At 50.0% G+C, this 12,261-nt stretch overlaps 1 protein-coding gene across 1 annotated transcript; it reads left to right on the plus strand.

Annotated features, from left to right (window-relative positions):
• The first annotated feature begins 8,454 nt into the window (after positions 1-8,454).
• LOC119433137 (uncharacterized) lies at positions 8,455-11,716 on the plus strand. Its single transcript, XM_037700274.2, has one exon. It carries the CDS (start codon positions 8,732-8,734, stop codon positions 10,832-10,834), a length of 2,103 nt encoding a protein of 700 aa, XP_037556202.1. The 5' UTR covers positions 8,455-8,731; the 3' UTR covers positions 10,835-11,716.
• The last annotated feature ends 545 nt before the right edge of the window (positions 11,717-12,261 follow it).

Raw genomic sequence — 12,261 nt, forward strand, 5'->3', positions numbered from 1 at the left:
GCTTATTCTCTCCAGTGTGGAAGACCTGAACCAGGCACACTTAGCTGCAGTCAAAGGCATTATACAGCTGTTGCAAAAATTCAAGAGCTGTACAATGTACAGGCTGAGTGTGGAGCAGTAGTGCAGATACACATACTCCTTATCCTCTAAACTATTTATCTGATCGAATGGATCAGCTTAGCCTGCAGTCACGTGGCTTGTTTGGTCAGCACCAGTGGCGCACTGCCGGGGGGGAGGGGGGGGTTCTAACCCCCCAGAGGCTTAGTTAACCCACTCCCCCCACGCATCCAGCCCCACCAGTTCATCTGTGCCTTCAGTGCTCTGTTCACATTGTCATTACAATTCAGAAGGTGGCTTGAGGTCCAATTTTTCCTGATTAACAAAAACATTCTAACATTGTCTTGTATTTATTCATTGACTCTTAAATTCAAGGAGGGCCAACCGCGTGCTCAATGGCATTGCGCTTAATTCCACTGAAGCAGCTCTAGGCGGAAAAAAAGATTAATTTACCGACATTCCCGAGTTCTCCCACTCGGTCATAAGTGACCTCCTCAGACACTGCCACCACTCACTGCTGCCACGACCGTCTAGGCAAGAGCTTCAACGGATGACCACGTACACTGCTCTGCAGCCCGGCTTCTTGGCCCTATCAAGCTCTCTTAAAGCTTCGAGTAAAACGCTGATGGAATAAGCATCATCATCCTTGGTGGCATTATTATAATAATCATTAGACATTTTATTTGCTGTTGGATTACCTAAGGCGTTGCGCTGCTGAGCACGAGGTCGCGGGATCGAATCCCGGCCGCGGCGGCCGCATTTCGATGGAGGCGAAATGCAAATACGCCCGTGTGCTTGCGTTGTAGCGCACGTTAAAGAACCCCAGCTGGTCAAAATTAATCATGATCCCTCCACTACGGCGTGCCTCATAATCAGAACTGGTTTTGGCACGTAAAACCCTAGAAAGAAGGATTCCTCTGGCTAAAGCAAGGAAATTGCATATTATGCAAAGTGATTGCCCCCCCCCCCCCCCCCCCCTTGGCAGAGATCCTGAGTGCGCTACTGGTCAGCACGTTATTAAATTCAAGAATTGTGTGATGAAAAACATTTAGGCTATATGTCTACGGCTTGTCAAAAATTACTGGCTGTATCTGAATGGTGTCAGTGTTCCATACCAATTTCAGACATCTTGGGGCACCATCAGACATTTGACAGGCCCGTGGAGCATTCACTGCGGCTCTTGACGTGTTCTTTCCTGATCTTGGCAATCTGTGTCCGGGCCCTGCCTGCTGCGTACATAAAACGGCTGAACGGAAACCCGGTGCCGAAAACAAGAAGTTGCACGAAAGCAAAGAACAGTTTCTGGAAGCTGCGAGCAGGAGCTACGTTACGGACATGGTGGCATCAAGCAGCACTAAAAGGTTGGTGCATCGAAGGCCAGGCTGCGGTCTGGTGGAACAATGAATTTGGCCCTGACTACATCTTAGGTAAGAGGCCTTTTTCGTTTCACCATTCTGTCCTCCACTGGACGGCATTCCGTCTTAGAATATGACTGCGCATAACTGTTTTTTGTGTCGGAAGAATTTTGGCAAATACCAACAGTTTGCATTTAGGCTGTAGCGAGTGTTGTAGCAAGAACACTGGGAAGTGCTCGGAGTGTTTAAGTAGGTGCCTCACCAAAAGTGAAACCGGTCACCGAATTCTTAATCGGCAGGCTAGAATTCTTATTCTAGCCTGCCTTGGAGGTGGCGGCCGGCGGGAGTCAACAGCCGCCGCTGCTGTTGGCTGACCCCAGTCAAAAAAGTCGATGGGTCCAATTGGAAAAGAACCAATTGAAGCTAACTGGTAAACCAGCTGAAGTAAACTGTTATCAAACTGGTCAACCATATGTCATCCATTTGAGGCGACGTATGGCGCGTAAAGCCCCTTGGTGTTAGAAAGTAGCGACACTCACCCCGCGCGCACGCTTTCCTCCTCAATTCTCCTCGGATTTCTCCCCCTCACCGGGCCGGCGCGGCGCTGAACCCTCCAGTGGCTCGCTGCAGCCGCATTAGAATCAATGCGCGCGCTTGTTTATTCGGCCTTTTGAAGCGTTGTATGGGAATTTATCCCTTGTGAAACTGTCATGACGAAAGTACGTTTCCGATAGAACGTCGTGACATTTTTTTTTGATGACGCTTCGATAAATACAAGCGGAAGCGCTCCGAAAAAATGAGTACCAAGCAGTGGCTGAGCTGTTTACCTCTACGTCGCCACTTGGGCTGTCCGTAACGCGGAGGTGTATTGGGTGCATACAATATAAGCAGCGTAGAGTATAAACGAGAATTTGGTTCACAATCTTCGCTCTTAAAAGGCTCGGAGAACGTAACCAAGAAGAAATGTGATAGTTTACTTAAAGTGAATTCGCCAAAATCAGTGGGCCAAAAGCCTTTGTACCAATGCCATTGTGCGAAATACGTGCTGCGTTTGCGAAACAGCCAACATAGAACTTTACACACGCGCCTGTATTACGTCACTATGAAACGACGAGAAATTACATTCCATCACCTCTGCGAGTAACCTAAGTCTCTCTCTCTCTCTCAAAAAAAAAAAAAAAAAGGCTGATTGCTTACACGGAAACTGCTAAGACTGGCACTTGATAATTAACTTGCAGACTTCAAGATGTCAAGCTTATCAGAATTGAGGGAGATTATCAGAAGCGCGTGGCTTGTACTTAATGAGCTTGCGCGAATAATACATAATACCACCTATATATTGCGGTTCATGCCTTCGCAACATAAAGTACATAAAGAAAAAAATGCTCGCAGTATTGAAACTTTGCAAAGATACAATAAGCACGCAGTAAGAGTAAAATAGTTCCTTGGCTTCACAAATATCAGGCGCCAGGATCACACACACACGCGCAGACACATACATGCACACACATACACGCATGCACATACACGCACGCATATACACACGTACACAACTACAAAATATGAGTTACAGGCATTAACTCACAAATTACATACATTTGAAAACTAACGCACGCGCGAAAACACAAAACGCTTTGTCACGGCTCGAAGAGTCAACGAAAATTTCAGCCGACTTACTTAAAAAAAAAAGTATATGCACAGTTATCGGTGCTCTGTATTAAACTGAACGAAGAGTCCGGCTTTGCGAAGAGCATTAAAATCTCCATGCAACTTCATCCACAAATATGAGGAAAGCTGCAACATTCACCTCGCAAAGAACGGCATGCTTAGAAGGGGCGAATTCCCTTCTCCCGATGTTATGGAGCCACTGCTTCCGACGCACAACATTCCGTTCACCTCGGGGGATATAAAATAAGGCTTGCCCTTTCTCTGGCCTGCTGCTGCATTGAAACGCACAGCAGCAAGGCATTTTCACGGAGAACGAATCTCAGATTCCTACGAAAGGATGGGAAAACTTGGGAAACACACGTTCGGAGTGGCAGGGTGACCACCACTTGGACTGCTCATGGCGAGCGGGAAAAACTAAAGGCGCGCGAAAACAAGTTTCACGCCGTTTTCGTGACGTCAGGGTCACCTGACGGGGTAGTCTCGAGCGCCGCAGCCATTCAGTGTGGCGGATGCGCTGCCTCCGCGAAAGAGGGGAAGAAAAAGAGGAGGTTGACCGCGCCGGCGCAGGGCGTTGCGGCGTAGATCAAAGCGTGTTGCTACTTTCTAACATCAAGGGGTTTTAATGGCGCGCCGCCGTAATCGCCATCTCGTTTCTCTAGAACAAACTGCTCCGCGAAAAGGGTGAATGTTGACCCTTTTCGCAGAGCAGTTAGTTTGAGAGAAACGAGATGGCGCTTTCGGGCGGATGGATGGATGGATGAGGCTGAACCCTTTAAACCGGGCGGTGGCATACGCCACCTAGCCATGACTATTAACATATTTTGTACTTTGTGGTGGGTGAAATTTCACCCCTGCCTTGATTTTATCCACCAATCAGATAACCTCTGTTTGGTTATTTCTACCCGCTTAATGTCTATTTTGCCTTCACTGTCCCTAAACCTCAATGCATTGAAAAAATCAGCCCCGTTGCTTTGCACTGTAGGGTTAAGCCCTTTACAGAAAAGTATGAGGTGTTCAGCCGTTTCCTCTTCTCCACACGCACAGCACAACGTGGTTATACCTTGGTACTTGACTCGGTACATCTTAGTCTGCAATATTCCCGTCCTGGCTTCAAAGAGCTTCCCCTAGAATTATCGTAGATATTTTCTTTGGCAATTTCTTGCTTGAAAGTTCGGTATGTGTCCAGTGCTGATTTCGTCTGCATCCCTGCTTTCCACAGACCCCTCTCTGTTTCCTTAACCTTTTTCTTGACCCCTGTTTCCTGGTTTGCACCCCTCCTGCAGTCCAAATATTTGATTGACAATTTTCTGGTCAGCTTCCTCCATTTTGTATCAACATTCCTCATGTACAAATAACTGAAAACTCTCCTTGCCCACCGCTTTTCTGCCATTTCTCTCAATCGCTCCTCAAATTTTATCTTGCTGCTGGTTTCCCTGCCCTCGAATGACGTCCATCCCATGTCACCCTGTACCCCCTGATTTGGTGTATTTCCGTGTGCTCCCAGAGCCAGTCTACCTACCCCTCGCTGCTTAACTTCCAACCTTGCTCGAACCTCTGATCTCATGCACAGGACCGCATTGCCGAAAGTCAAGCTAGGGACCATCACCCCTTTCCAAATCCCTCTCACCACTTCGTATCTATTGTAATTCCACAGTGCCCTATTTTTCATTACAGCTGCATTTCTGCTACCTTTAGCCGTCACATATTTTTCATGTTCCGTTAGGTACTCAGCCCCATTGTTTATCCACACTCCAAGATATTTGTACTTATCCACCACCTCCAGCGTAACCTCCTGTATCCTATGCCCGCTGCCCTGATTATCATTAAAAGTCATGACTGCCGATTTTTGTTTACTAAACTTCAAACCTAAGCTATCTCCCTCTTTACTACAGATGTCCATTAATCTCTGCAAGTCTTCCTTGCTGTCAGCCATAAGTACAATGTCATCCGCATCCATCAGTCCTGGTAATGACTGTTTAATCCATTCTCCTTGCTTGAAATAGGAAAGGTTGAAGCCAAGTCTGCTCCTCTCTAATTTTTTCTCTAATCCTTGTAAATACAGCATGAACAACAGAGGTGACAGAGGGCACCCCTGCCTAAGCCCCTGCTGTATCTCTATAGGCCCAGATACCTTGTTTTCCCATTTTATAAGCACCTTGTTACTTTTATAGATATCTTTTAAAAGATTTCTTACTCCATCTTCCACCTCTAGAGTGCCCAGTATGTCCCACAAATCCTTTTGGATTACACTGTCATAGACTCCCTTGATATCCAGAAATGCGAGCCATAGGGGCCTGTGTTCCTTTTCTGCTATTTCAATACACTGTGTCAATGAGAACAGATTATCTTCTAACCTTCTTTGTTTCCGGAACCCATTTTGTAGTTCCCCCAGCACCTCCTCGCTCTCCACCCATGCCTGCAGTCTGTCCTTTATAATCTGCATCACCACCCTGTAAACCACTGACGTCACTGTTATGGGACGGTAGTTGTTTATGTCGGCTTTGTCCCCCTTTCCCTTATATATCATGCTCATCCTGCTCAGTCTCCACCCATCGGGGGCTTTACCGTCCATTATCATTTTGCTCACTGCCTCTCTTAATGCTTTCTTAGATTTTGGGCCCAATGTCTTTATCAACATAATTGGGATGCCATCAGGACCTGTCGACGTGCTACTAGGAACCCTCTTCTCTGCCCTTTCCCACTCGCTTTGTGCCAGTGGAGCCACTGCACTGACTAGTCCATCCTCACCTGATTGAGCACATGCTATGTTTCGTTCTTTAAATTTATCTGTCATCATTGTTCTTATATGTTCCATTGCCTCATCTCCCTCTAGTCGAACACCGTGAGCTGTAACTATAAACCTCTGCTCTAGGCTAGTCATATTACTCAAGGAGTTGAGATGTTTCCAAAATTTCTTCGCTGCTTTTCTATCCTTTTTGTTTACCTCTGACAACCATTGGCTCCCCTTTCTTCTGATCTTCTCATTGATCAAATTGGATGCTTCCCTTCTACAGTTTAAGAAGTTATTCAATTTTCTGCCTATATCAGCTTCTGGTTCACCCCTCTGCTTTGAATATCTGTGTTCCGTGGTTGCTTCCTGACGTTTCTCTATGGCCTTCTTAACCTCCTCATCCCACCAGCTCTTGGGTTTACGTCTTCTGTTCCCATTTGTCCTGACTCGTAGCTTAGTAAGCTCTAGTTCAAATAGTCCTGTTAAATTTGCATATGTCCATTCTGTTTTTGTATCCTCTGAAATTACTTCCTCAATTTGCTGGGTTGCTATTTCAAGCTGCTTTTCCGAGTAAAATATCCCACCTGGTTGTTCATCTTGCCTCCTACCTACTTTCATTTCCCTTCTAAAACTCGCCTTAATACGTTTGTGATCACTACCTAGACTTCTGGAGCCATATTCCTCTATGCTCATTACATTTAGCCTATCGTGCATCCTATGTGACATTAGTGCATAATCTATCGTCGACTGCAGGCTCCCTACCTCCCATGTTATGTGCCCTTCACACTTCTCAGTACTGTTGCATACAACTAAGTCCTGCATTTCACACATATCCAGCATCATGTTGCCTGTTGAGTCTGTGTACCCATCCATGTCTTCTATGTGTGCGTTCATATCTCCTAGTATAATAATCTCGCACCCTTCTCCTAGCTCATTAATGTTACTTGATATGCATTCCAGCATTTTTTTGTTTTCCTCTTTGGCATTTGCTCCTGTCCACAGGTATACAAAGCCAAGGAGTGTCTGCTCTCCTGCAACTTTCCCTTTTAGCCATAAATGCTGCTTGCATTCCTGTTTGACCCTTTGCCAGTTCATACTTTTATGAATGAATGCACCAATTCCACCCCCTTTTCTGCTGCCCTCTGTTCTATTGCAATATTCCCATGCATAGTCAGGATTACAGGAAGGTTGCTCCATGTCCCTAAGGTGTGTCTCCACAAACCCGTATACCATCAGCTTTTCTTGCCTTAGTTGCTTGTCTATCTCCTCCCACTTCAGCCTATTCCTGCCACCTTGCATGTTAATGTACCCTATGTCAGAATGACCTTGCCCCTGGTGCTTACGTCTATTTCTTCTACCGATTCTACGTTTCTTGAATCTTGGAGCCTCTCTGGGTCCGTCTTCGTCTACACTGGTGGTCTTAGGGCTCTGGGTCCCCCCAAAAGAGCCGTAGCTTGGCGCCCTATCCTACTACCTACGCTCCCGAGCGTGGCACCACTGTAGTGAATGCCATCTTGTGTAAAAGGGTGGCAGCCAGACTCGTACACTTACCGGTTTACCTCCATTATGCCGTACCCCTAATGACCCGGTTAGCCTCAAGCACCCTCCATTCCATCCCGCTAGCCTGGCCCCCGGACATGTGGGATTGTGCATATGGTCACAACAGCCTAGCTGGTCATAGGACCAGCTAGGCTGTTGGTTTTGATTAATTATAATTAATTGAGCCACACATGATTTCCTTCCTTCCTTCTCCGTTATTTTTTTTTCTTTCAATCTTGTCTGGCTCACATATCCAATGCGGGTATGAGGTGCCCAAGCGCCGCGCGACAGACCAGTTCTGTACTGCCCGACCAGAAGGAAGAACCAAGAAGGGACTGCAATGATCTAGTAACCCGTAATGGCGGCTGTACAACCTGACAAACGTACCACACACGGCCGCAAAATACGGACTTAATTTCTATTTCTATGTACCTTCTTTCTAATAGGGGTAAATCATACCCTTGAACATACTGAATATTTCGCCTTACATCTTCAAGAATTGAAAGCTACACAGAGTTTCTGATCCAATTTCGAAATGTACACTTCTTCCATGGGTAATACACATTTGAATGTCTTCTAAACACATTTTTACCTACTTTAACACTGTTCCTATGGCACTCCGTGGCTGCAGCTTCTGCGTTAACCTCTTAAGTTCAGAAATGAAATACTGTTAAAACTTTTGCCAAGCTCATTCTGTGCGATCTCCCCATTATGTATGGTTTGCACAAGATACTGTGCAAGCATGCATGCTTACATTTAAACCGTGTTCGTTGCATGGATTATTGCAACTTCATTGCATCACCGCCAACTAATGATATATTGAAGTACACACCATTTAGGCCACACGTATGGAGGTATATCACACTGCTGAATTAAGGGACGCTGCTCTTCAAGCTATATAGAGAGCGACAACTAACATATGACATATGCTTGCAGAGTAGATCCCAGCAATATGGGCCTCACGATGCTTTTATCATGACAATTAAGGCTGATGCGCAGTTATACGCGGTAAGCATATTATATACGTTATAGTGCGGCCAGAAATGCATGCGCCGAACGTTAGTACTGGCAAGCGCCGTCTTTGCGGCGAAGATACCCGTGACGCCGAGGTCGGTCTATTTGCCTTTCCGCCTCCTAAAATGAGATTTAGCCCTTGCTCCGGAGAAGCCACGAAGCGCGCGGCCCGAGAATTCCGCCGCGATTTCACGCATGGTAGAAGAGCGCGGCCGGGAGAAGATGTGCGCCCCTCCGGAAACAGAGTAGGCGCTCTTCGTGACCCGCTTCGCGCTCCACTTCCTCGTCGCGGTCGTCGGCTGAGCCTGCCATCTGGGTCAGGAGCGGGCTGGCGGCCGTGCAGGGATGCGCCGGCTGCGCCACTAGCATGACGGTCACCGCCGCGCGTCTGCCGCTGCTCCTGGCGCTGGCCGCCGCCGCCGCCGCAACACAGCCGTCGTCGCCGCTCCAGCTGCCCGATGTCAAGTTCAGCTGTCAAGGCCGAGCGACCGGTTATTATGCCGACGTTGAGCTGCGCTGCAGCGTCTTCCACTACTGCGGCGCGCAGGGCGACCGATACTCTTTCGTGTGCCCGCCAAAGTCCACCTTCAATCAGCGGCTTCTCATGTGCGACTACGAGCCTGGTGCATTGGAATTGTGCGCCCGTTCGGAGAGCCTCTACAACGTTAGCACGGCGACGCCACGCCTGCGCAAGCCGGTGACTAGGCCGCCCACGACGACGACGACGACTCCGGCGCCCAGCAGCACGCCGTCGCCCACGCCAGTGGCTGTATTCGGCAAACCGCGCAGCACCACGGCCGTGCCACTGAGTGAAGAAGACGAAGACTGGCTGGACGACGAAGGCGTCAGGAATGAGACCCAGTGGTCCAGCAACGAGACGCAGTGGTCCAGCAACGAGACGCAGTGGTCCAGCAACGAGACGCGCTGGTCTCAGCCCGTAGAGCACCACGAAGATGGCGGCTGGCAACCATCGGAACCGCTGTTCGATCGCGACGCGCTTTTCGATAACCTGCGCTCGCACGAGAGCGCAGTCACCTACGAGGAACCCCGCAGCGGCGATTCTGGGGCCAATTCTTTTGTGGTGTACGACCCCAGCGAGCTGGGACGCCCTTTTTATTACCAGCCGGAGCCGGCGAGCTACGAGCCGCCGAGGCCCCCGTGGCAGCCGATGGCCGAAGTGCTTCTGGGCCGCCCAACCGGTAACTACTACAAGACGCCCTCAGGATACTTTGAGTTCCGCCACAGGTCGTCGTCGCGTAGAAGGGCTCGCTCAGCGCGCGGAAAGCGCCAGCTGCTGCTGTCGCGGTTCTTCAAGCGACAGCCGCTGCGCCTTCCGCCTCCCAGGGAAGAAGAAAGTGGCTGGCTGCCCAGCGTTCACTTTCCGCTCAGGGGATTCTTTCCGCCCGATCCACCCGCGTGGCCTTCACTACGATTGCCCCCGGCCAAAAGCGCAGCGCCACCACCGACTCCCTTCCAGGTTGAACACAGGCCGCACGCGCACGCGTTTGGCCGGCCCTCGCTGCATCCGGATCGTTTCCTACCGCCCCGGCCACAGCTGCCCCCGTTCTCCCCTGAGCTGCGACCGTGGTCTCAGCTCGGTGTCTCATACCTGCCGGAGACCATGTTTGTGCCACCTCATGTGATACCCGGTCGGACTGCACCACCTCCGATGGTAGTACACCGCCAGACGGCGCCACCTCCGATGGTAGTATCCCGACAGACAGCGCCACCTCCAATGTTGGTACCCCGGCAGACGGCGCCATATCCGCTGCTGTCACCACGGCAGACGTCGCCACCTCCCGTGGCGCCACTCAGACAGGCTGGCTCGCGGTTGCCCATGAAGCGCCCGCCGCCTAGGAAGAAGCCCGGTCGCAGACGCCGTCCCACGCCCCCGCCGCGTACTACTACCAGGTCAGCACCCGCTAAAGACAACCGCACGTACAGTTGGTACGGCGGGTGGACCACCATTGCGCCTCCCAGGCCCGTGCCAGCGAAACCTACGCCGCCCACTCCCACAAAGCCAAGATCAACGCAGCTGTGGTCTCTGTCCAGCAAGTCGCCTAACTCCTCTTCACCTAGATCGACTCAAACAGCGACGCTCAAGCTCAGTGCGACAACACCCTTCAGCTGGGAGCGGCTGCGCACGGCAACTTCAACCACAACCCCTCGACCCGCGACCATAGTGCGCGTCTTTAGCAACAAAATCGGTTCCTCGGTCATGGCTACGGCAGGTACACCGCGCACCACGACGACATCGACGCCTCCGACCACAGCCTTAGACGTCAAGGACAACGTGATTGGAAACGGCCGAGACCGGGGATTTCCCTTCGAGTTTTTCACAGATGTCAACAAGCTGGTGGCGCGAACCACGCCGCAACCACAGCCCGTGTACAAGCCGCCCGCAAGCCGCGAACCTGTTACCGAAGTGGTGACGGCAATCTCCTTCAGTGAGTCCGCCCCGGCGGCGTGACGTCTGGCCGTTGCCCAGTCGAGCAGTGCTCCCTTCGCGTGAGTTTCGCTGCTAAGCAAGTGCGTCGCAACAAACACAACCACTGCGCCTACTGCACAAGCGCGTGCGGGCGCTACGGGCGTGTCGATATGTATATCGCATAAATGCATCGCTGGCCGAAGCTGCGAAGAAGCGCATTCTCGACCTTGACTTGTTAACGAAAGGCGTTCATGTCGTTCGTGATGACAGTACTAGCGGCTGACGGAAGGAGTTGACGGCTGTTTTGAAGTATCCCACATCGACACGGATGCATATAGGGCGCATGTGGGCATTCGCATCAGCGACAAGAAGTAGTATGCTGATTACTTGTGGGGCGCAGGCACACCCAGGACGGCAGCAAGGTGCACCTCAGAACACTGCAGTCAGTTATGAGGACAGCACACTGTTATCGGTACCACATACGAGGGGCAACTGGAGTGGCCCGTGATGCAAAAGTGCATGTGCATGCATTAGTTAGCAGTTTTAGTAGGAGATAATATCTTGGGTGACCATGCAAGCTCGGATAATGACGCTTCCAAAACTATGACTGTCCTGAAGAGCCGTGCCTGTCCCTTCACTAGTTGCGGGTTTGGTCATGACACCTTGTTTCATAGAACCTTCGATCCTCAAAAGAACATCCTCTTCTATGTCAATTTGTTCCTCTGCGCCTCATGCTCACACATTTTCCCCGCTTCCCTCGGTGCGTCTCAATGTTACCTCCGGCTCATGTGTATACAACACTGTCAAACCTGACTATATAAACGTTGTTCGAGCTTAACATTGCCTTTATTTTATTTCTTTAGAAAAAGAAAGTTAGTGACGTTTCACTTCGTGAACGCTGGTTAGGCGCAAGCATATGGACGCCGCGAACAGTAGCAGTAGTAGTAGTAGAGGTTGAGGAAAAGAGAAAAGATGCATGTTTCTGCAGCTACAGTGTACTAGTACACTGTACTGCAGCCCTATAGGGAGCACGACTCAGCCTGTGAGGGGCGGGGAAAGGGGGTTAGAAAGTACGAACATGCACAGCGTGCACCGCGGCGTCGAATCACAAACGGAAAGGGCGCGAACGCGGTCGCTACAGTCAGCGGAGGCGCTGCTACATTGATCTCGACGTTGCGACGCGTGGTGTGCCACAGGGAAAGCACATATTGCTACCCAGGCAAAGAAGAGACCCCGCGAACATGCACAGCGTAGGGTGCCTACATGCAACGCCATTTTAGGGTGGTGACAACACCAAAATTTTGACTGCTGTTTTTTTACTCCCAAATTTGGTGGGAAGCCATTTTTGTCCCCAGTGTTTCTGCCTTTTTTTGTCACGCTCTGATTTAATCATGTTGGCACGTGATCTAATAAATTTCTTTAATTTAGCTTTCCGCCAGTGTGCACAAGAAACCTGCATACATCTATAA

Source organism: Dermacentor silvarum, chromosome 11 (assembly GCF_013339745.2).
Source record: "Dermacentor silvarum isolate Dsil-2018 chromosome 11, BIME_Dsil_1.4, whole genome shotgun sequence".
Classification (NCBI taxonomy): Eukaryota; Metazoa; Arthropoda; class Arachnida; order Ixodida; family Ixodidae; genus Dermacentor; species Dermacentor silvarum.

Coding starts and splice junctions, on each gene's coding strand:
- LOC119433137 (XM_037700274.2), top strand. CDS start 8,732: ATGACGGTCACCGCCGCGCGTCTGCCGCTGCTCCTGGCGCTGGCCGCC.